At 53.3% G+C, this 22,497-nt stretch overlaps 10 protein-coding genes and 2 non-coding genes across 12 annotated transcripts; 3 read left to right on the top strand and 9 right to left on the bottom strand.

Moving 5' to 3' along the window:
• Positions 1 to 102: 102 nt before the first annotated feature.
• QC764_301220 (uncharacterized protein) lies at positions 103 to 1,125 on the bottom strand (the record flags this gene model as incomplete). The annotated part of the gene is made up of 3 exons (XM_062945253.1): positions 103 to 791; positions 932 to 1,025; positions 1,047 to 1,125. 3 exons carry the CDS (start codon positions 1,123 to 1,125, stop codon positions 194 to 196), a joined length of 771 nt encoding a protein of 256 aa, XP_062801187.1. The 3' UTR covers positions 103 to 193.
• Positions 1,126 to 1,176: 51 nt separating this feature from the next.
• QC764_301210 (uncharacterized protein) lies at positions 1,177 to 2,319 on the bottom strand (the record flags this gene model as incomplete). The annotated part of the gene is made up of 1 exon (XM_062945252.1): positions 1,177 to 2,319. One exon carries the CDS (start codon positions 2,317 to 2,319, stop codon positions 1,177 to 1,179), a length of 1,143 nt encoding a protein of 380 aa, XP_062801186.1.
• A 277-nt stretch (positions 2,320 to 2,596) lies between these two features.
• Positions 2,597 to 2,688, bottom strand: QC764_0047700. The gene has a single exon. It is a non-coding gene; the product is annotated as a tRNA-Glu (tRNA).
• Positions 2,689 to 2,772: 84 nt separating this feature from the next.
• Positions 2,773 to 2,864, bottom strand: QC764_0047690. The gene has a single exon. It is a non-coding gene; the product is annotated as a tRNA-Ile (tRNA).
• Positions 2,865 to 3,999: 1,135 nt separating this feature from the next.
• QC764_301200 (uncharacterized protein) lies at positions 4,000 to 5,004 on the top strand (the record flags this gene model as incomplete). Its single annotated transcript, XM_062945251.1, has 1 exon — positions 4,000 to 5,004. The coding sequence occupies one exon, from the start codon at positions 4,000 to 4,002 to the stop codon at positions 5,002 to 5,004; it is 1,005 nt and encodes a 334-aa protein (XP_062801185.1).
• Positions 5,005 to 5,053: 49 nt separating this feature from the next.
• On the bottom strand, positions 5,054 to 6,040 carry QC764_301195 (uncharacterized protein; the record flags this gene model as incomplete). Its single annotated transcript, XM_062945250.1, has 1 exon — positions 5,054 to 6,040. The coding sequence occupies one exon, from the start codon at positions 6,038 to 6,040 to the stop codon at positions 5,054 to 5,056; it is 987 nt and encodes a 328-aa protein (XP_062801184.1).
• A 1,309-nt stretch (positions 6,041 to 7,349) lies between these two features.
• On the bottom strand, positions 7,350 to 9,731 carry QC764_301190 (uncharacterized protein; the record flags this gene model as incomplete). The annotated part of the gene is made up of 1 exon (XM_062945249.1): positions 7,350 to 9,731. The coding sequence occupies one exon, from the start codon at positions 9,729 to 9,731 to the stop codon at positions 7,350 to 7,352; it is 2,382 nt and encodes a 793-aa protein (XP_062801183.1).
• Positions 9,732 to 10,834: 1,103 nt separating this feature from the next.
• Positions 10,835 to 14,112, top strand: SFH1 (Chromatin structure remodeling complex protein sfh1). The gene is made up of 2 exons (XM_062945248.1): positions 10,835 to 12,953; positions 13,025 to 14,112. The coding sequence occupies exons 1-2, from the start codon at positions 11,220 to 11,222 to the stop codon at positions 13,118 to 13,120; spliced, it is 1,830 nt and encodes a 609-aa protein (XP_062801182.1). The 5' UTR covers positions 10,835 to 11,219; the 3' UTR covers positions 13,121 to 14,112.
• Positions 14,113 to 14,178: 66 nt separating this feature from the next.
• Positions 14,179 to 15,319, bottom strand: QC764_301177 (uncharacterized protein; the record flags this gene model as incomplete). The annotated part of the gene is made up of 2 exons (XM_062945247.1): positions 14,179 to 14,303; positions 14,365 to 15,319. The coding sequence occupies 2 exons, from the start codon at positions 15,317 to 15,319 to the stop codon at positions 14,179 to 14,181; spliced, it is 1,080 nt and encodes a 359-aa protein (XP_062801181.1).
• A 151-nt stretch (positions 15,320 to 15,470) lies between these two features.
• Positions 15,471 to 15,995, top strand: QC764_301176 (uncharacterized protein; the record flags this gene model as incomplete). The annotated part of the gene is made up of 1 exon (XM_062945246.1): positions 15,471 to 15,995. One exon carries the CDS (start codon positions 15,471 to 15,473, stop codon positions 15,993 to 15,995), a length of 525 nt encoding a protein of 174 aa, XP_062801180.1.
• QC764_301174 (uncharacterized protein) lies at positions 15,747 to 18,368 on the bottom strand. Its single transcript, XM_062945245.1, has 3 exons — positions 18,161 to 18,368; positions 17,645 to 18,087; positions 15,747 to 17,589 (listed from the first exon to the last, which is right to left on the bottom strand). Exons 1-3 carry the CDS (start codon positions 18,339 to 18,341, stop codon positions 16,168 to 16,170), a joined length of 2,046 nt encoding a protein of 681 aa, XP_062801179.1. The 5' UTR covers positions 18,342 to 18,368; the 3' UTR covers positions 15,747 to 16,167.
• A 216-nt stretch (positions 18,369 to 18,584) lies between these two features.
• Positions 18,585 to 19,940, bottom strand: QC764_301170 (uncharacterized protein; the record flags this gene model as incomplete). Its single annotated transcript, XM_062945244.1, has 1 exon — positions 18,585 to 19,940. One exon carries the CDS (start codon positions 19,938 to 19,940, stop codon positions 18,585 to 18,587), a length of 1,356 nt encoding a protein of 451 aa, XP_062801178.1.
• Between the last annotated feature and the right edge of the window lie 2,557 nt (positions 19,941 to 22,497).

The following is a 22,497-nucleotide window of genomic DNA, read 5'->3' as shown; positions in this document are numbered from 1 at the left end:
ACTTGACCGGGGATTCCTTTTTTACCTTGGTGCTGATTCTTCTTTTATGTTTCCCAACACACACACGCTTCATCTCAGCACGATTTATGGACATCGTGATATGTGCAGGAATATCGTAATTATTACTTTGGTGGCATGTGCTAATCATTCTATCTATCATGGGTTTGTGTACTGTCCAACTCACTCCTAACTGCTATCCAGCGGATCTCCTCCTAATCATGCGAACAGGGGTGTTGTCCCTACAGCGACGGGTGCGTTTGCGTATAGCGAGATGACGGATTGTTAGTGGTGGGGATTGGGATCTGGATGATGATGGCGACCGCTGTAACTCTTGCCCTCCCATCTGGGTGCCACTGCCTGCTGTCTGGCCGAACATGGTACGTCCACTATAAGCCTGCCGGCGTATTTGTTGCCAAAACCCCCACTCGGGTTCCTCCCGCTGTGAGATGAGACTGTCCTCCGGGTGTTCCTCGGGGCACTCCTCGCAGGCACCTGATGAAGGGCTTGATGACCGTGACGGTGCTGGTGATATATATAGAGGCGATGGTGGGTATTCTATGATCAGGCCTGGCGTATGGTCATGACTGCTTTGCGGTGGTGGTAATGGGACATGGCCTGTCCTTCGACGAGTTGTTCTTCTGCGCTGCTGAATGGCTCGATATTGGCGCGGTCGAATCTTCGCCGTCTGTTGTGCCTCTTGCCTACGGCCACTCCACGTCCCAGGCAAGCCATAAGCCGCTTGCCTGGAAGCATTTATCCTCTCTTCTATTTGCGACTTTTTCCTTTCCATGCTGAGGTCTTGATCAATGACGGATTCATGGATAATCTGGCGATAGCCTGTTGTGGGGTGGGCGGTCAAGAGGTAGGTGGCGAGCTGACAAGAGAATGGGACGGGAACTGGAGTCTGATGGGCAACGGCAAAATAACTTACTGGTACGAACAAAGACGCCACGATTTCCCTGCGGGGATTCCGGTCACCCACCCCTTCTTAGGGGCAAACACCGGCGCCAGGGTGTCGGAATAGTCTTTGAGGACAAAGAACTAACGGGATGGCGCTAGGTCCCCAGGAGCATCATCTGTACGGCATTTTCCGTCAACCGATACGTGTGCGTTGGATGTTGACATTATCGGCCGTATGGTTCGGTCCGAGGTGTTGGAATGGCGAAAGAAGATTCTCTACCCAGTGCCTTTCAACTCTACCCATAAGGGGACATGGTCACTGGGTCCTCTTTCTTGAGGAGAGTCCAGAATCCCAGTGCTGAGAACGAAGCCTTCTTCCCAGAGCCTTTTGGAAGCCAGGATGAGATCCACCCTGTCGCAACTGCTGCCCCAGTGTGCTGTGCGAGGGTGATAAGTATACCTCCTCTCAGTCCTGTGAAGGGCACGGAAAACGTCGATTGCATCTAAGCAGGCCTGTTTCTCATTGCTGGTCCTCACATGCGCCCGGGCTCTCTTGTTATCTTCTTGTCCAAAGAACTTGGCGTTGAAGTCGGCTCTGTTGAGGCAATGCTGGCTTGGGTATGTTCTCAGATTTGGATGACCATCTAGAACACCGCGCGCAACGTTTAGATCCCCAGCAACCACCACGTTGTAGCCTTGAGCCTCAAGTTCAAGACACTCATCGCGCAAGCGGCTGTGAAAAACAATCTTGTGGTCGTGTCTTGTTCCAACAGCCTTGCCCGTGTCAGGTGAACGATAGGGGTTAGAAGTCCCGTTGACTGCGTAAATGTTGAGGAGCGCAAGTGGCCTGTCTTGACCTAATCCTTTCTTGAGCTCGACAATGCTCACCCGGCCTTCAAGGTCCCAGTCGGCTTCGCGAATGAGGGAAACGTGGCCCCTGGCAAAGTCCTTTCTTATGATGGTGCCGACTCCATAAAGCTTTCCCTGGAATCCTCTAACGTTGTACTTGTCTCGAGGTAGGACTGTGTCAAGCGTATAAGTTCGTTCCTGGGATAGGACATCGCTTTTACTTAGTGGGCTATTGATGGCTGTAAGAAGAGCGGCCACAGTCTTGCAGTCACCCTGTTTGATCTTGAGTTCCTGCAAAAATAAGACCTCTGGCCAGTTGTGACGAGACAAGAAGGCGCGAAGTGAATTGCTTGTCGTCTCATGGTCTGTTTTGGGTGGACTGGCTCGACCACTGGGAGAGTTGGTAGGCTTGAAGAAGGTAGTGATCTTTGAGTTGGTGGGGGGGAGAAAAGCATCGACGCCGTTGATGTTCCAGGAAAAGACTCGAAAAGAATGCGACTTGGTCTCCGGGGAACTCTGGTGAACCAGCCTCCTTCGTTTCAGCGGAGGTGGACTTATCTCGCGCGTCATTTTCGACAGGGCTCTTCCATAACTCCGTCCGATTTCATTCTCGTGTCCTGGAACCCGTACGCGTATTCAATAATTTATGTGAAAGTGATCCCTTCGAAGCACGCTGCGCTGGAGGCACCCACCCCTAATGACGTCACATGCCCTTGACAGGGTAACCCTTCCACCCTCCACCCCTCCAAAAGTTCCCAGCCAACCCCACCACACAGACGAAAAATTGTCCTAACATAAGTTCTTTTTCTTCGGCCTTCAACAACAATCCTTGTCGGAAGCCATCCTATCGGGTATGGTGTAGCGGTAACATCGTTGACTCTCACTTCTCAGAAGTGTCTGTTCTCTCAACAGCCCCGGGTTCGACTCCCGGTATCCGAGTCCTTGCTTTTGCCTTTTTCCCTTTTCCATTATCTCTGATCTCTTCTTTAAGCTACGCTCCTTGGCAGCAACACATCCAACAAAGCCCGATTAGCTCAGCTGGTTAGAGCGTCGTACTAATACTGGCACAGTACATAGTAATGCGAAGGTCAACAGTTCAATCCTGTTATTGGGCATCCAAATCTTTTAAGTGAAGAGAAGTTCTCTGTCACATTTTTTCTCTTTTTTCTCTTTTTTCTTTTTTTTCTTTTTTTTCTCTTTTATCTCCTTTGCGCCGGGCTTTTTCCAATTACAAAATCAGTTTCATGATGAGGTGGCCCTATTCAATATTTTGTAGGCATTGAGTGGCTAATTAGATAGCACAAGCAACGCGATTCGATTGGTAGGTACCAACTTATCAAATACCTTAAATAGGTACCTGTTAATCCCCCTGATCGAACCCCTGAGGAGGTCATGAAAGAGACATGCCGCAAAGCACACCAAAAAGCTGTAAGCTGGACATGTTGATTCTCGGCTCCTCTCCAGACAAAAGCTTCACTCGACAGGCTGGCCATTGGAACACACTTTTCCCAAGAAGCCCAGCCTACCTCACAGAGAGCGCAAGACTTCAAGAGACAAGCAATCCGAATAGATGCCGGCCAATTTCGTCACCAGAACATCATCGCCACAGCTCAACCCGATACACACAAACGGCCTTGTCACAGAGTCATATAGCAAACCAGCGTGCAGGCCCGATACCATACCGGCATCCCCGTCGACATTATACCTACACATATTACCGAGTTGGATGACTTGTCGGCAAGAGCCGAAATGCGGGGACGGCTGTACCCTTTTTACCCCCTTTCCCCTGACTGTCCACCCCTCTCTGACCCTGCCACCCAAAACGGCAAAAGACTGTGGATCAATTAGGCTAGACTTCGAACCACTGTATGCAGCTTATGGCTTATAGTCTTCAGTCATGATATTTTGAGCATTCGGTTTGGTCAAGACTCCGATTCCGACTCCGCACACGACCCTGGGAAAAACACAAGAGACGGCTCAGGGTTCTGGAAGGGTTGAAACGAGGAGGCAGGCATTCGGCATGTTTCCTATTGGTGGCTTCACTCGGGACGTTGTGGGTGGTGAGATGCTGCTGGCTGTAAGAGGAAGCTATACCGGAAGCCGAGGTGGTCCTTTGATGCTGGTAATATCTGTCATCCGTTGCTCGTCCGTGGAAGACAGCGAGCGGCCCGAGCAGTACATAACCACCCGCCTGACCTCATCTCGGAGACCGTTTCCTCACATCTGTCTGCCATTCCCGGCCTCCCCGTCATGATGGCACGCCTTTCCTTTCTTCTGCCCCTTTTGGGCCTGCTCACAGTTCCTGCAGCAGCTGTTCTCACCATCTCGGCCGCTCTCAACGTAATCGAATACGTCCCTCTCCTTACCACCTCCGAAGATTACTACAACTCCTCCGCAATTTTTGTCAACGGCGGAGTCGCGCCCCTCGTCCGCAACAGCTCTATCGACCTCGGCGCCAACGCCGAAACCCAAGCCCTCCGCAATTACGCAAATAACACCTCCCTCCGGATCATCTGGAACATTGCCGAGGTCCCCTACCGCCTGGTAGCCAACCGCGCAGCCGGTATTTCCTCTCTTTCCGATCTCAAGGGGAAGCGAGTTGGCACTATCAACGGCACCTCGGCGGGTTACTTTGTCGAGCAGCTCCTCAAAACCGTCGGTCTCGAATACGGGGATTACCAAACCATCGCCGGCAACATCTGCCACGAGGCGCCCTGCGGGAACAGGACCTTCCCGGACATGCTGGCAAGAGGAGAGATTGACGCGTTTGGCATCTGGGAACCCACCCTCCAATTGGGCATCGACGCGCTCCCCGCGGGGCAGACGGTGGTCTTCCAGGACAGAAAGGTGTACCGCGAGATTTACAACTTGCACTCTACCAAAGAGAAGCTGGCGAACAAGAAGAAAAGGAAAGAGATTGTGGTGTTCTTGAAGAATCTGATCAAGGCGCAGAGGGTGTTTGAGGAGGAGCCGGAGAAGGTCTATGCGAGGGTCTCGGGTGCGGTGAATGTGAGCGTGCCGTTGTTGGAGAAGGTTTGGCGGGTTCATGATTGGAGTGGGGGGATCCCGGAGGATCTGGTGGATGTGCTGGGGGAGGAGGAGAAGTACATTGCCAGGGTGGATAACAGGACCGCGAGCAGTAGGGAGCATGTGGCCAAGATGGTGGATGGGAGTGTGCTTGTGGAGGCGTTGGCGCTGTTGAAGAAGGAGGAGCGGCGTGGAGAGGGACATGGGAAGGAACGTGGGCGGGATTGAGCAACGTCATGTACATGATTGTCATTAACACGATACAAAAGTGTCTGGGTCAACTACTGGCAGGCTGGTCGTCCTGTGTAGGGGTGATCAGCGTGGGGTCAACCACCCCTTCCAGCCACGACCTGAAGTCCTTGACTGCCCGGCGATCGTTCTCTTTTGACGAAACCTTGAGCTCCCCATCATACGATGTCCTGAACTTCTTGCCAAAAGGCAAACACTTGCTAAATTCCACCAGCACCGCCCTCACCCCCTCGCCACCCTCGCCTCTCCCCACAACAATGTTCTCAGCCCGAATACTGTTGTGCGCCAGACCCAGCTGGTGCAGCCTGCTCACCACACTTTCCAACCCCCTCACGAACGACTCGACCTCGATCTCATTTCCTTTGCCCTTCTCCTTCACCTCGGCCAGGTACTCCAACAGGGTGTATGGATGCTTGTCAAACACCAATCCCGTGATCCTCCCTCTCCTGGTTCTTGTGCCGTGATAGCGAATCATGTTTGGATGGCCATGCTGCGCCAACTGCTGGAGAATAACAGCCTCCCTGAGGAGCATGGCCTGCTGCTGCTCTGCCCTGTCCTTGTCTTTGGTGTCAAAATTCAAAAGATTGGGCCGGCGGATGAAGTACGCTCCTGTCTCTGAGTCCTCCGGGGGTGAGTCAGGCGCGATAATCAGCGCCATGAGAGGCTTCCCTGGCATGAGGGGATAGATGAGACCGTCGGGGATCCGCTCCAGATGGGAGGATGACTCGAGAATTAAGGACGGTGTGAGTGACGAGGACGGGAGGGGGAGACTGCCGATGTAGCATTCATCCGTGTCAGGGGTGAAGTATGTGAAGGTGGTGGAGGGGGCGGAGGAGAGGTCTTCGGTGATGTGGTGGATGTTCATCTCATTGCGGGAGGGCACACGGCGAACCATGTCCTCGCTCGGGGGACTGAGGTGAAGCTTTTGATGAGCAGGGGCGGTGGTGGTGAAGGAATGGCCATCCCGAGGATTGCTGCTAGGGGCAGATTCAACATGGGAGTCGTTGACAGTCATCTTGTCGGTTTAAGTTCTTGAAGATGTTAAAGAAGGCAGGCCTCAAGCTGCTTGCTGATGCTGATGCTGATGGGCTTGGATAGGCAATTTCGAGCTATAAGCGAGCTTGAGAACAAGGAAGCTGGACAAGGCTTTGAAAACGTGTGTCGCCGATATGTGCAGTGTGGCGTACCGGTGGGCTGGAGCATTGCACGTTTCCTTTGTCTCACGTCCTCGGAAGCTGCCCGGCAGGGAAGACGGTGGGTTGGGAGACAATAAGGCTCTGGCTCTAGACTCACCGCATATTACTTGATCTGTTAAAATTTTGACTAGCGTCTCGGCAACGGCGATCACTAAGCCTAGAGTCGTAAGTGGACTCACACTCGCTTGCTGAAAACCGTCACGAGGCTGGCTGGATATAGCTAGGGGGGAGATAACACGGGTGGGCCTGGTGAAGACAGGTCGGGAATATCTCTTTGGTGAGGCACTTTCAGCAAGTGGAAGATACGACAGTTGCTGGCTGTGAGAGGCTGATGACTGTTTAAAAGTATGCTTCTATTGCAGCCCCAACTGCCAGAATCTCAACCCCTGACCTCGTGTCTACCTATATACTAGAACGACTGGACACTGAAACCCAACCCGTAAACTACCTGTGCATTATAGCTCAACATCTTGCTCATCTGTACCTAACCACAGATAGACGTGTACCATTCCTAACAACATCATTGAAACCTTTGGGCACGTCACAAACATCATGTTTTTCAATACGCTTCAGATCTCTCGTACAGTCTTATCACATTTCACATTCAGAATGCATGCAGTTGTGCCCGAAATCAAGACTCTGTTTGCCCTAATCACTATCAGAGTGATAAAAAATCCGCCGAACTTGTGTTATCCGGGACGAGCCCATGTTGAATAACCATGAGGAAGACACCGGTGCCTTCCGATTCCTTAAATACCGCCTTTTCCCCCCGCACGCCCAATTTCTTCCCTCTTCCTGAAAGGCAAAAACTCCATTTTTGCTTCCTGTCCCGAACTCCATTTTTTGCTTCCCTGAACCCTATTTCCCGCCATGTCCCAAATTCCACCGCTGAAAACCATAAAACAATGCCACGCTGCCCAAACCAACCCCAAACGTCGCCCAAATCAATCTCCAACGCCGCGAAAACAAAGAGAAACCTCGACGAGCAATGTTGAGGCCGAGGCCAAGATGGTCTGCGCATATGACGTCTCGAGAATCGGTAAAGCCAGGATGCTATGTTGAATGATGTCGCTATGTGCAATGATGCCGCGGCCATGCCAAGGAATCATCGCGAAATGCGTCTGTGGCTTAGAAGCCGAGCCAGCTGAGGGTCTCCTTGGAGACAGTGACCGTCTTCTTGACTGGGGCGCGCTTGGGCGACATGGTGATGCTCACGCTGGGAGCCATGACGGTGGTGGTCGACTCGGGGGCAACGACATCCGTCCCGGGGTCCTCATCAACGCCGGAAACCTCGCTGTCGGACTCCTCAGCGGCACAGTCGAGATTGAAAGAAGGCTCAGGCGTCGGGATGTCGTTGCTGACGGCCAAAGTCTGGTGCCAGGCCTCGTTGGCTGGAGCCTTCTCTTGCTGCTCCTTCGCGAACTTGCGCAGCATGGCACGCTGCTTTTGCTCGTCGGCGATCTTATCCTGGGCAGCCTTCTTCTTCTGGCAGATCTCGTTGAAAGCCTGGTCGGCCACGTGCTTTGCCTTCCAGGCGTTGACGTAGTCGATGATGTTCTGGTAGTCGTTGCCAGAGGCCCAGGCCTCGAATAACTGCATGCCGGGAGTGAGCTCGGCCCAGAGCTCGTCGTTCCTTGCCCGCTTGACGGCGTCTTCGGCGGGAACGGTAACGTTGATGGCCGGAGCCGTGACGGCTGGAGCCTTGACAGCTGGAGCCTGAATGGCTTGAGCCCTGACGGCCCGAGCCTGGACGGTTGGAGCGACGATGACCGGCTTCGTGGCGTCAGAGGTCTTTGGGGCCGCGTGGGGGATAGGCTCAGAAGCTAGCTTCTTCTCCTCGGGCTTCAGAACGTGAGCAGAAGTCGCGGGAAGCGGAGCGACGGCGTTGGCAATAGCGATCTGCTTGGCCTTGGCAGCAGCAGAGGTTACTGGGGCGGGGAGTCTAACCTCCCCAGACTGGGTGCCGCCGATGCGCAAAATGGAATGGGGTTGCTCCACGGGGGCAGTGCGGTCTCGCAGACGCTCGCCACGAGCGAGGGCCTCATCGCCTTTCTCAAGAATCCACTTGGTGCTCAGGACCTTGAATGAGCGTTGGTCCTCGAAGCACTTGAAAACGAAGCCCTCGCCGGGCGCGGCTTCAGTCATGGCCTGGAGCTCGTCGTGGCTGTTGGCGATCTCGCGAATTCGCACGTAGCCCTCGAGAGGAACGTGGCGAATCTGGTGTTGGGCAGCAAACTCGCAGACGGCCTTGGGTTTCCACTTCTTGCCAGTGTGAAGGTCGACGATGGAGTGGAGGAAGAAGTCAAAGCCGTTGCCACAGTCGCCGATCTTGCCATTGGCCTTGTCGTTAGGAGCGGCGTAGCCGTAGGGATTGCCGCAAATGTTGTGGCCGACAAGTTCACCCTGGAAGGCGATGTTGAGATCCAACTTCGCGAGAAGCTTCGGAAGGCCGAGACCAACGGCGGTGTTGACGAAAGCCTCGCAGGACTCGGTGCTGTAGATGATGTCTTTGTTGGTGCTGCAAATACCGGCGCGACCGTTCTCGAAAACGCAGGTCTTGCGGTAGAAGGGAGCGACGCGGGAGTTCAGCAAGGGCAAGCTGTGGTAAAGGTGAGAGTCCTTGTTGACGAAGTAAATGCTCATGGCGGAACCGTCGAGCTTCACCGTCTGCTGGTACACGAGGCGGTGGTACTTGGGCTTATTGAAAAGGTTGGGGCAGTTCTGATGCCTCTCCATTTTGGTGCTGAGCATGAACGCAGGCGGCTTGGGGTTCAGCATAGTGGCTGCCGCCTGGACAGGCGCCATCGAAGCAGCGACAAGAGCCGCAGCGATGGTGGCAGCCGAAGCCTTGACGGAAGCCGAAGTGGCGACGGGAGCCGAAGGACGGTGGACAGGAGTCGAAGTGGTGACATTGGCGGAAGCCGTGACCTTGGCCGAGGAAGAAGACTCGGGCTCCCACTTCTTGATGCCGAGCTTCTCAGAGAAGTCAACGCCGCGAAGGTAGTCCTCGAAGCTGGTGTGATCGGTCGAGGCAGCCTTGAGTTTCAGAGCGCGGAATTCTCTGACGATGGTCCCGATATCATTCAGCTTGAAAATTCGGCCCTGAGAAGTGACCTTGACCTTTTCCGACCCGCTGCGAAACTCGAGCTGTTGGGTGGCAATACGCCAGCCCTTCTCACCATACATGGTCTGAAGTGTGCCCCAAGGAGCGAAGAGCTTCGAGTAGGGGTTGCGGTGGGGTGTGAATGAGTCCACCTCGCAGAACACCACGAGTTCGCCGACCAAAAAGTTCTCCTCATTGAGGATCAAGACTTTCCAGCCGTCAACTGTGGCCAAGCCGAATCTCTTGGTAAGCCTCTCGAGGGAGGAGATGCGGCGAATGGTGGCGAGCTTGCGCTCATGAGGACGAGGCGCAGGTGTCGCGACGGTGACAGCGTCGGCGTTCTCGACGGGCAAGATCGCCTGAGAGTCCCTGATGGCGGCCTCGAGGAAATCCTTGGCCGAAGACATTTTGCTTGTTGTCGATCTACCTTAAGATAGGACGTCGACGTGATGATATCGGCCAATGAGACGTCGATGTGTGTGATGGAAGAGATTCCAAAGATGGGTAAAAGGTAGATGGATGGATGAATGAATGAATAGAAGGTGGATGAGAGTGAGGCGAGGTAGCTTGCGTGTTGGTGCTTGGGTAAGGCTGAAGGCAAGTGAAGTGTTCTGTATTGACTGGTGGTTGTGGGGGAGAGAAGACCGTTGAGAGGATGGAGGGAGAGATTCCTTTATACCTGGAGGTGGGCAAGGGGCGAGCACGGGGCCCACAGCGACGACGGTCAGGAGCAAGTATAAGTGAGCTGAGGTGAAAACTGGATGTGGCTTGCTGCTATCGTGGTTTGACCAACTGGAGGGCCCAAGAAAAGTGGAGAGGGGAACTCCTAGGAGCTTAGAGTGTAACTACAGGAGCAGGTGATAGATGTTTGTGGAAGAACTATGGTGTTCCGACGAGAGGAGGACCTGCTTTGGAGGGAAAAGAAGAAGGTTGGGAGATTTGGAGAGAGTTTTGTTTAAATTCACTGGTGAGAAGATAAAAGTGAACTTGATAGTAGGTATCATGTGATTGGCGCTACCAGTCTTCAAACTTGAGGCTAATCATTCCACTCAAAATACCGGAGCAACGAGAACAAAGGGAGAGAAATCCCTGGCTCTGATTTTTATCCTTAGCTTACTTGACAGAGAGCAACTACCACGTGAAGCCCAAGAAGCGTGTGGCTGGGAAGGAAGCCCATGGATGGCAGGCACGAGTTAGAGATTTCACCACGACAAAGGTTAAGCTAGCCCTATTTTCCAGGCTCTGGAACGGTGGAGGGGTTGATGAGAAACAAAGTTGGTTATATAAAAGTGTCGTTTAGATGGCTTTGGGCTGGTGGTGAAGTTAAGGTTACCTTGGGTGGTGAAGGATATCGTGATGATGTTTGATGTGAGGCACGTGATTTGCTTGGTGTTTTGAGGCCTGGACCCACCCACTCACCCACCAATGTGTTGATTATCTAATCTTCTTGAGTGCACAGGCCACCAGCTAAGCTTTTGCTGAAGCGCGATGCACGCAAATCAACGTCGCGTTTTTGACGGGCGCTCAGAGCAAGGCACACATCAAAGAGCAAGCTCTCAACAACAACCCTCCACCATTCAACAACAACCCTCGCTCGTTGAGAGCCATTGTTGCCGTTTGCTCCAGAGAGATTTCTATTGTCTCTCTGATACACACATGCACGGCCAGTCAACAGCCGCCAGTTGATTGATTGCACTGAGCATTGCGTCCGTCTTTCCCATCTTTTGTGCCCTTGAATTCCGGCCATCTTGAGTCGACCAACTTCTCTCCTCCCCCCAACGGGCAGCCTCGCCTCGACTCGACTCGACACGACACTCTGCGTGTTTGTTTTTTCATTGCCATGAGATAGAACCAATCACAAGAGCATCAATCAATCTCGCCCTCTCACCGTCACAATGGCTTTGCGGTCCGAGTCGCAACAGGCGATACTCTCGTCTTTGGCCCCTCGCTTGCGCACCTACCAGAATGCTCTGATCCAGCCTGTGATTCCCAGCGCCGTGCCGGCGAATCCTCTGTCGCGAACCACCAAGCGAGGAACGACTATAATCAACTATGCCGAGGATGGGTACGATGATTACGACGATGATGACGACGACAACCGTCGCCGACCTACCGGTTTGCGCAGCCTCCGTCGCGACGACAGCGCCTCCAAAGTAGACCCCAGCGAAAAGGTCGGCAAGGAAGCTGTCGCCCCAGTTGAGATGCAGGGCATCTGGCGCGACTGGATGAACAGGACGCGCCGGGCAGATGCCCAAAACTATGCCCAGGCTTGTCTCCCGCTGACGCTGATCCCGATTCGCATCGATCTCGACATTCCAAGCTACACACCCCCGCCTGCCCTGCCCGTCGGTGGCCATGCCGACCCAAATCACCCCTTCTTCAAACCCCAAGAACCAACAGTGCCTTACCGTCTACGCGACACCTTCATGTGGAATCTGCACGAGACAGTCATCACAACTGACCAGTTTGCCACCACCTTGGTTCAGGACCTCGATCTCCCCAACCGTGCCCAGACCATTTCAGAAATCAGCAAGCAGATTCGGACACAGCTTGAAGAATATGCCGGTGTTGCGCTTCATCCTCTTTTCCACTCGCACAGTTCACGACCCAACGCCGAGCCCTTAAAAGCTTCGATCCGTGTCGAGTCGGCCACTCCGGCCCCTCAAAACCTTGCAACCTCTTCCCTCAGCCGAGCCGATACCCCCCACGTTCCCGTGACACCGTCCAAGTTGGGGAATGCCCCAGCGACGCCGGGCGCGATATCTGAAGGAGAAGGCGTGACCGCCAGCGCTACCCCGCTTGAAACGTCAGCTGATAGCTACGAGAGCCCCGACGATACCTATAGATGCATCGTCAGCCTTAACATCAACTTGTCGTCACAGGTGTACACGGACAAGTTTGAGTGGTCGCTGCTGCACCCGCCGGGAACGGCCGAGCTCTTCGCCAAGCAGACCTGTAGTGACTTGGGTTTGTCTGGCGAATGGGTGCCGGCCATGACGCATGCCATATATGAGGCTGTCCTACGTCTCAAGAAGGAAGCTTGCGAGTCGGGTGGTTTGGTTGCGGGCTGGGTTGGCGCCTCGTCTGCTCTCACTGCCAGCGGTGGTGTCCTGCCTCCAGGAGGAGTGATTGAGTTCCCGAATGACGCTGTCAACCCCAGCGGCGCAGGTGCTGGCTGGCGCTATGATCCTGACGGTCTTGCCGAATCCTGGGGCCCTCGTTTGGAGTATCTCAGCAAGGAGGAGATTGAGAAACGGGAAGGTGACCGGGAGCGCCAGATTCGTCGGCTGAGGAGAGAGACCGCGCGCTTCAGCAGTAATACTGGGCTGGGCGCCGGTGGCGTGCCCGTTGGCTTCGGCTTCACCGGACTTATAGAGCAAGATGCGGAGGAGAGGATGGGGAGAGGTGAAAGGAGCAAAAAGAAGAAGCGCTTCAGGAGTCTGTCGCCGGTCGGCCGAGCGGGCACTCCCGGTGGATATAGGGGTACTCCAGATGCCACGAGCGGTGCTGGAGGTTACGGGGGTGGCGGAACACTTACTGAGCATGAGAGGAACACTTGGCGGTGCTCCCACTGCAAGGTTTGGGGGACAAGTGTTTGGGCTGTCCGGGATGGTCCTTATGGGCCAAGGGTATGTTTTTCACACCTTGTCTCGTCTTTCATGTATGTGGATGCTTTGATGCTGACATTCTGATGGCGCAGTCTCTTTGCAACAACTGCGGGTTCATGTTTGAGCGCGATCGCAAGCTGCCTCGTTTTACACTGAATCTACATCTTGGTGATGCCAAGCCACTCTAGGTAAGTGGCATGAGCAAAAGAACCACCAGACAGAGAGAAACTTCTGGATACAACGGTGGCGGCACTGGCCGGGCCCATGATGAGCAGCCGGGCTTGCGTGTTCCTAATCATGCTGGTGCTGAACAGGGCCCATCGTCGTTCTTAACCCCGTTCGTCGATGCCGCCCATGCTTCTGATACCGAGCCGAGCGAGATCAATCTTGTCCAGTCCGATGTTACCCCCGGCCGGCGGAGGTCCAAGAGAATCCGGACAAGAAAGTCAATGGACGTTACCACGGCGCTGGCGAGGCAATCACCGACCCCGAGGAAGTTGGGGAACCGTCCTGCTGCGAGTGCATGCCATGCGCCTCCACCGGCCCTCATCTGGCCGCCTATTAACCAACCAGTTTATTATCCTCAGCTGCTGCCTGCACACGAGGCGGCAGTTTTGCCTCCCAATCATGTGCTTCCCATCCAGCTACAGCATGCCTTGCATCATCACCATCACATGGATAACGGCCCGCCAAATCCATTTCAACCCGTCTTTCCTCACCAAGAGGTGGCGTTGTTTGATCCAAGGCTGATGCAGTAGTTCATTGGTTGTAACCATGGAGTAAGGCTCCATGAATGGTTGGGGGCCCTTTATTTTCTTTTGCAATACACTGTACTAGCCACCACCGCCTTTGCGTTACGACTTACGGGATTGGGTTGTTGAGACCTTCGCTTTTTTTCTTCCTGGGTGCAGAGCGGTGAACAGAGGGGGCGTTTGGAAATATGCTTAACACGGGGGAGGCGGCATAAAAAAGGGAATTCAAGGTTAGGAGGGCGGACATTTCTTTTCGGCGATACATGGAATTTGTTTGAGTATTTGGAGTGCGCCTCATGAGGTAGCTCTACTCTCTCACCGGGTCAGATCAAATCGTCTATAATACAATTGCTGTGAGCTGTGTCTTTTTATTTCCCCCCTCCGGTTATCATCTAGTATTTCTATTGCTCTGTCAAGTCTCTTTACGCCGTAATCCAGCCTCCAAAAGCCGGATTGTCGGTTTCACCCGTGTTGTCCTCAAGGAAATTCTGGTCCTATTTGGTTTCCTCAGGCCGTATGCCCCAGAAGCGGTCGATTGTGTATCCACCTCCCCTGCCATTGGCGTCCAGGTAACCGCTTGGGCTCAGGTCAGCAAGGGCAGCCCAGAGGCCGAGATATGCTTTCTTTTGTTAGGGCTGCCATCCAAAACAGCCTTGTGTAGGAAGGGTAAAAGAACTCACTGTAGGCCTCTGGAACATGCAACGCTTGCTCTATGAACAGAGTGATCACATAGTCCCAACTCCCGCTCATACCTCGGGCGTCTGGATAATCCTGCCCGAGAAACGGCATGGCGTGCATCCACTCGTGGAACAGCGTCTGGACGGGCATCTGCTCCAGCCCGAGGGAGAAAACCGGCAGGTTATGCATGTCATCTCTCTCTCTCTCTCTCTCTCTCTCTCTCTCTCTCTCTCTCTCTCTCTCTCTCCCATACGCCATCTGAGCCCGATCGATAGTCCTCGGAGTTGGGACTGGTCCAGCTGGCCGAGGACGTTCCACAGGTTTTGACGGATGTCCATGACGGAGTAAAATGGCACGTCGGACACGTTCTCCAGTATCGCCCAGTTGATGAAGGTGGGTCACGTAGCAACGGTGGAAGGTTTGCTCCTGGCAGGCGTGGACTCCGCCGTCGCCGGCGGGGCGGTAGAAGTGCTCGACGGTGTCCCAGAGCTGGCCGTTGGCCGAGTGTTCGTATCTGGCGCCGTCGTTGCAGTAGATGCGGAGGTGGGCGTCAATGCGGTTGTCTGTGGAGCGCCAGTTGTTGCCCAGGCCGAACATGGTGTCTGATACTATTTGCCAAGGGACGCCTGCGGTGGGACCCCAGGCGTGGTCGTACTCGGGGGAGTAGCGGTAGGTGTTTTGGGTGCAGACGCTGACCTTGAAGATGGCGTGGAAGACGTTGTGGAAGTCGAAGTCGAGCTGATCGTTGAGGCGAGCGGCGGCGCTGCGGGCTTGGTAGAGGACCTCGCGCGGGTAGGCCATGAAAGTTTGGGTCACGCTGGAGGCTGGGTTTCGTTGACCCAGTATCTGTAGCCGCCGGCTGGGAGGCAGCGTAGGCGTAGGTGTTGACAAGCAGCACCAACAGGATGAGGTGAGCCATCTCCTTGAGACCTGACCAAGAATCTGGATTATCGACATGATGAGAGTCCAGATTTCCCTGTCAAAATACCCAGGTATATTCCCATTGGCCTTCTGTTTGACGGCTGTGGGCTCAAGCAGCTCTGTCTACAGTGGAGCTGACCGCTCCTCAACAAGAGCAGTGTAGGAGCTGTGCTATGTTTTCTACCGGATGGAGCATGGCTTCAGAACCCGCTTCAACAAGGACATCGTGAAGGGTGGTCGTCAGAGTCAACTACTTCTTCTTCTGTCACCTCAAGACGATTATCCCGAACGACGAATCCCAACTTGGTTGAGCGTGAGCACCTGGGCCACCCCCCCAGCATCACGCAACTGCTCCTCGGACTCGTTGTTTGCCAACTATACTCTCTCGCTAGCCGAGTGCAAAGAAGCCTTCAGCTATGCCAATCTCAACTATACCGCCTTCGGTGAAGAGCTCACTCAAGGAGGGAGCATGTCCGGATGTTGCCTCGCCTATGAGACCTTCACCAACAACACCTACGATCCAGCCAGTCCTCCCTGGTTGAATCCAGTCCCTGAACAAAACCGGCCAGATTGTGGTAATGATTATACCGCGGGTGATAAGAAGGTCAATGATTCGAATGTCGAAACCAGTTTCTGGGCAGGTATGTATACAAGTTCTGTAACACGATTGGGGATTACTCTGATGGGGTTATCAATGGGGCGTGGTCGATGAAGCATGAGGATCCTAGGGGCTGTGTGGTTTATACAGTCACGGCGTTTTACAGGGCGCGGAGGATGCTGGAGGAGGAGGACAAGGTTGGCGGGATTACAACCGAGAACTCGACTGAGACGGTTTAGCCAGGGGTGCCTATCCAGACGGATCAGCTCTCTAGGTAAGGAGGTAGCTACACAATAGCGATGGTTGTTATCCGTCCCAAACATCTCCGAGAGACGAGCCGGCCATCTCTCTTTTGCTTCTTCTCTAACAAACATCCATCGTCTTTGCAGATATCAGGATCGTCGGCACAAAAGTTGTCCAGTGTTTTGTCCACCACCAAGAGTCCAAGTCTTCGATGATAGCTGGGTGACGAGGGAAGCGATCCAAGGTGGGGCTTGACGCCGTTTTGTCGGGAAAGGGGCTTCGGAGGAAGACATGGCTGTAGAATGAGGCAGTACTGTGCCATTTGATCCTCCGAGTAGCCGCCCTCCAGGATCTTCATAATGACCAGATCCTGCAAACAGTCGACCTCATAGTACCTTGTCAACCTGCTGGTATCTCGAATGAAGTCAGGCGAGACCTGATTTGAATACCAAGCCTCGGGCCTGGGGTCAAACATGAGCTTACACCCAGGTAACCTCCTGACTTTTGTCGTTTCCAATGTGGCCAAAGGACCCCTAAGAATAACCTCACCAGAGCAGCCTGACAATTGCCTTGGTGAAGATGCCTTGACCGAAACATTCTCGACGACCGTGTGCGGTGGTGCCACGACCTCGATATCGCGATCTCGGTACCGCCAAAAGGGGTGCCACAGTCCGTACTGGACCGGAGCGTCCACTGACGCCCACAACCATGACGGAACCTTCACAAATGGTTCGGAAAGCAGGACGCGCGCGTTTTCGCCCTCTGTCTCGACAGACCAGATCAGAGATCTCAAGACGTCCCCTTCCCATACCCCAAAGTGATGGTCCTCCTCTTGAAGAAGAAATCGTAACCGATGAAGGACTCCTTGAATTGCCATCAGGCGATCTGGAGGGTTGGTGAAAGCTCGGCAGGTGTAGCTCTGTAAGAGTCGCCTCCATAAAAGGTAGTATTTCTTACGAACTGTGGCCGAGAGACCATGTTCTTCTTGAGCGTGGGCCCTGCCATTCAACAAGGCCCCCTTGATCTTTCGCTCGTCGCTATCTCGAAACCTGGGTGAAAAGTCGCCCAGAAACCCTAGCGGACGCCAGTCACAAGCGCTCAGCCGAAGACAGTCCCAAAATATTCCTTCTTTTGTTATGCTGACAATGCGACGAGAAAGAAGCCTCTCCTGGAACGCCCAGCCTCTGGTATCAAGTTCTCCATTGGGACGGCTTGGAAAGTTACCGCTGGTTTCCAGCCACTGGTAAACAGACTCGGGGCTGAGAGGGTTGTATGGTGGGCTGAAGTCCCCGTTGATATCATGATCCCCGTGCTCGGTCTTGAGAAACATACCGCGGGACGCTTCAGCGGCGTCAACGAGACTGGTTTGGTCGACGAACTCAACTGTAAAAGCTGCTCGGCCGTAAATCGAGGCCATTTTTGCGGATTCAATGACCCATTCATCGTCCTTCCCTTGGTGTATGCACTGCTCAATGTTAGCTATGCATACTATGTGAGAAAGGGCATGGAGGTAGAGCTACCAAGCAGTCAATCCAGACATATCTGATCCCGGCAAGCAACGCGATGGTGAAGGCATCTCGAATGAGTCTCGGTAGAACGTCTGTTTGGAGACCTGCTGTAGTAAGTGCCGTGTAGTTTTTGAACGTCAAGCGTGGCCAGTATTTGGAAGCATGAGGCCATCGATAGCTGATAGCAACGTAGGCCAACATTTCGTCCTTTGATTCTATCACTCGCACTCTTCTAGGCAGCTTCGACCATCTGTTTTCAGGAGACTGCAGGGGGTCACTGAGATCAAGCAGCCTTCGTGGAGTTTCCTCCATTTTGTCGACAACAGAAAACTTGCACTCGGGGTGGTCCTCTCTGCAAGAAGCGACCCAGCGCCGTAGCACTGTCACACAGGCACCAATGCTATCATCAACGAGGTCGTAATGTCGTCGCCCCTCGTATACATGGCAGAACTGGGCTAAAATGAGACGATCAGTATCAGAACAAAATGTATGAACTTGGGGAAAGAGACAGAAAAGAAGCCTAGCAACCTTCTTGGTTCTCCTTTAGAAGATAGGGTAGCAGCCCAAACGACCGCAGTGTGTTGATCACATCAGCCCCTGAAGGACGATGATGGTCAGGCATCCCTTTATTCTCCTGGCCAGCAGCTGTCATTACCTTGAGGCGCTCTTGATGTCGGCATCGAGCTATGTCAGTTGACTGAAAACACATGGAAGAAGAAGTGAAGCGAAAAATTCCAAGCACCCTGTTGATTTCTTAGGGAATCCGTAAGCTGCTGCCTACCTACAGGTAGGTATATGTTGGAGAGGTACGCGTGTCGAACATTTTTGATTGGTCCAACTATTCGCATCTTTGTAACACCAGCATAAAGAATACAACAGAACAGCTATTTACCTAGGTAGGTACGTAGAAGCTATTGCATTACTTTCTCCAAACATCTACCTGAATACATAACTACAAGTTTGCCAAGTCACTAGTCCTTAATGCCACAGGAACTCGTGTCACCCGTGCCGGTGGTTTGACACGCTCCCCTTCCTCCAACTCTCCCAAATTTTCAATACGCCTACCATCCTCAAGAGCACTGTCCTCCTGAGCCATGGCACGATACGCAAGCTTGACCTTCCGCTTGTGAACCAGATAGTTGTCCTGCACTGGGTTCACATTCCAGACGATGTGCATTGTGGGGTACACCGGTCCTCCCCAGCCGGGATGCTCCTGAATCAACTGCGTTTTGAGCTTCTTGAGCATGTTTTCGGTGGGTTCGTAGGTGGTCTCTAGAAACCAGGCCATCTCCCCGTCGGAATATGGCACGCCCATGTACTGGGCTCTGGGGTCGGTCAGAGTCCTCCGGCAGTTTTCGTTGAATAATCGTTTGGCGATGCGTCCCAGCACAACAAGGCGAGTCGCTCGACAGATGTGACACTGCGTGGGCCTCACGCCGCCCTCGCCCAGAGTCAACGGCACATAATCCAGAAACTCCTTCCAGCCGTTGCCTGGGGGCTTCTCATGGCGGGCCGGCGGTATGATGTAGGGGTAGAAGATGTCTTTGCAGGCCCTGGAATCGCACTGCAGCTTTGCTCGGCACATGGGGCAGTTGAAACCGTGAGTGGTGTTGTACTTGTCCCTGCACCACACGTTGTAGCAGCGGGCGCAGAGAATATGGCCACAGATCAAAACGGTCCCAAGACCCACGCTATAGTTTGGGTTGTGAGACTTTGGAATTCCCTTGATGTCGATTTCTACTAGTTGACACGCGCTGCAGACGGCATAAGGGGCCGGAATCTCGGTATGAGCGGCAGGAGTTCCGGCAACATTCATGATCCAGTTTTTGATGTCAGTCCACATGTTTGTCTCACCTCCCGTCACCGTCCTGTCGTATGGCGGCGGTGGCGTCGTGTTACGGTCTTCTGGGTCATAATAGTAATTAACTCGACCAGGACCCTCTGGCGGTGCGTCCATCATTAGGTCGTCCTCATCAGGGATCAGGTCCTCGTTTTGGACAGCGGCAACGTAACCTGGAGGCGCAATGAACCAATGGAATGGGTCTGGGTCATGAGCGTTGATCTCGTTGGCCGATGAATCGCTTGGATTCGGTTGTGTTGGTGACTCATCCTCCACCAATTGGCCCCGGTTCTGTCGGACGAACTTGTAGTATTGTCGTGCTTTGGTCGGCGGATCTCCCCCGATGAGATACATGCTATTTTGACCACCGCCTCTCCCCGCATTCCCTTGACCACGCCCGGCCTGGCCTGCCTGGTTCCCTCGGCCCCAACCGGTACGGGTCTCCCTACGATATGGATGAAACGCCATTCTGAAGTTGTTGCAAAAGCGGTTGATCACTCAAATAGCCCACCGTGCCCATGCAACTATAGGTATCTCTCGCTGGGTCTAAACGTTGAGTTGTTGGAACTAATGAGGCTCTTTGTTTGTTCTGCAAACGTGTATGTGGAGATTCAGGTGGGTTGACAATGAATGCAATGATAAGCAAGGTCCATGTGGGCCAAAACAACAGAACAAAGCCAGGTATGAGTGGCTCTGCTCAGACCACTTCCTAGCGAAGAGAGGCATAGCACTTCTGACATACAACAGCATACCATATCACAAGTGACAGGAATACTCGGAACCTCAAATAGAAATGAAGGCACAAGAATCAACTGAAATCAATTTAAATCTCGGGGGAAGCATTAATGACAAGGACAATCAATCATGACCCTCGCTGGGATGTATAGTCAACATAAAAGAAATACCAAAGACGCAAATGCTGGAAGGTGATTAGCTCTACTGTGGTGCGTGATCTCGCGGGATAGCCGCAAGTACTTCATCAAAAGCAGCAACGGCATTGCCAAAGGTGGCATCCCGATAGAGCATGACAAGCTCCAGTTCACGAATTTGAGACTTGAGAGCCCGGACGTGGTGGTCCTTTGACCTTTTGTCGTTTCTATAGCCCCAGATAGCTTGGATGGCCCAACCAGCAAACGCTACCACAGTGACCAAACCAAATACATATTGGAGCCAGAACGGTAACCCTTCGCAAGGCATGCAAACTGAGCAGGTGGCAGTTGGGGTGATGACCCTGATTAACACCCCTGATTGAAGCGCGGCTAGTGATTGTCACGAGCATGGTCATTTCCTGACCAAAGATTTAGAGATATAGAGAGAGATACAGTACAGCGGACTGAATTAGTATGCGTAAGGGAGTCAGGTATATTACCACCTTTGAATATGCAATTCTATCAGCATCTAGGTCCATTGGTTTATACCTAAGGCATGCTAAAGTTAACGGCCACCCCCGGCTGTCTGGAAAACAATGCTTGTATTTAAAGTTGGCCAGCTCGCTGTGGCGATAACAACGCTGCTACTTGGGACCGAATGGGTCAAAAGCTCACGGCGAAACAATGGGGATTGTTCTTGCAACAAACCTCGCAGCCGACTATGTACAGTACCTACCAGGTACCTTAGGCAACCCGCCGTCGACGGAGTAACTGGTCACTGGAAAATAGTCTGGTACTCCATTTTAGTGCCCATAACTTCCACAATTGTGACCTCTTTCGTCGTGGTGGGTAGGGCAAAGGGAACAGGTGCTTTCAGAATCAAGCGGACAACCAAAACAACAAACCTTCAATTTTTCCACCCCCGGCCCAGTGGAAACATGTCGTCCCACCAGTCCAGCCAACAGCGATTCCCTCGCACCGCGTTTCTTTTACACTATGTCGGAAAAACCCTTCTGACTCTGAAGCCAGTCCTTTATAACCTTTGCCTCACCAACAAGCTGTCCAACGCCGAGTTCTGCGAGTGGCTGTACCTTTACGTGGACCATAATCTTGATCGAATCGACCCAGCCAATATCAGCCTGGCCTGGCAAAACATATTACCATTGATGGATGGCATTTGAATGAGCGGGTCAAGGGCTGTGCTGTCCCGAGTCGCTGTGGAGCGATTCAAAATCTCAGCACATCAACAGAAGCATCCGGCGCCTTGTTTCTCAGATACCATCACTTGAAAGTCTGATGTAAGAATGCTCGTCAGCCTTTGGCTGTGTCCGGCTTAGGTATTTGTTAATTACACCGTCAATGCAGATGAGAAGAGCCGTTTCAACTTGAGCCTGCAACACTGAACGCTGTTCGACAGGCGTGTCCTGTGCTGAGGAAGCTGCGCATCAGTTTCCCTAGCCTCCTTCGGCTGAAACCGTTCTGGGAAATCGCTCATGATCGGCTTGCTGTAGACTTTTACTCAGGCTTTGAGGGGACTTCCTGTTACCGTCAAGACTTTGCCTTTTTTCGAAACTTTCAACACATTTGACTGCGCAACTTCTTTGATGATCCAAACCGCTCACGCCAGCAGACTGTCCAGCTATTGCGCCACTCCCCGAATCTTCACCGGCTGGAACTCGGCTTGTCTGCCGAAGGCGTTGTGCGACAACTTGAACGCGAGGGCAGCTTTGGCGTGTTTGTCCACTTCTTTGATCGGCTCTGTGAGGAGTATGCCGAATCAGGCGTGCAGCCTTTACGCCTCACACATTTGGGTCTCTTCGACGCTATGTGGGTATGGAAACCAGAGGCGTTGAGGAAGAAGCCAGCCGATCTCGCCTTCCTTCAAGAGGTCAGACTCAACACAGAGACTATCGAAGATTACATCACCGACAATTCGGTTGACCTATTCGACCCCGAGGCCCATTCGGGCTATGCTGTCCTCGTTGAGACAGATAGAGGGTCTAAATATGGCCCTGCCTACCTGGTGGGTGCCCGGGAGTTGGAGATGCGTCGGCCCCGGACCCCGATGCAGTTGGCAGAAATGTCCCTGCTCCTTGGAGAAACTTGGGGCAATCAGACACTGTTGGCAGCAACCACGAGGCACTCCCTACAGGGTC

The sequence above is a fragment of the Podospora pseudoanserina genome, chromosome 3, assembly GCF_035222485.1.
Source record: "Podospora pseudoanserina strain CBS 124.78 chromosome 3, whole genome shotgun sequence".
Lineage (NCBI taxonomy): Eukaryota > Fungi > Ascomycota > Sordariomycetes > Sordariales > Podosporaceae > Podospora > Podospora pseudoanserina.
This window is presented reverse-complemented; position numbering and strand designations above follow the sequence as displayed.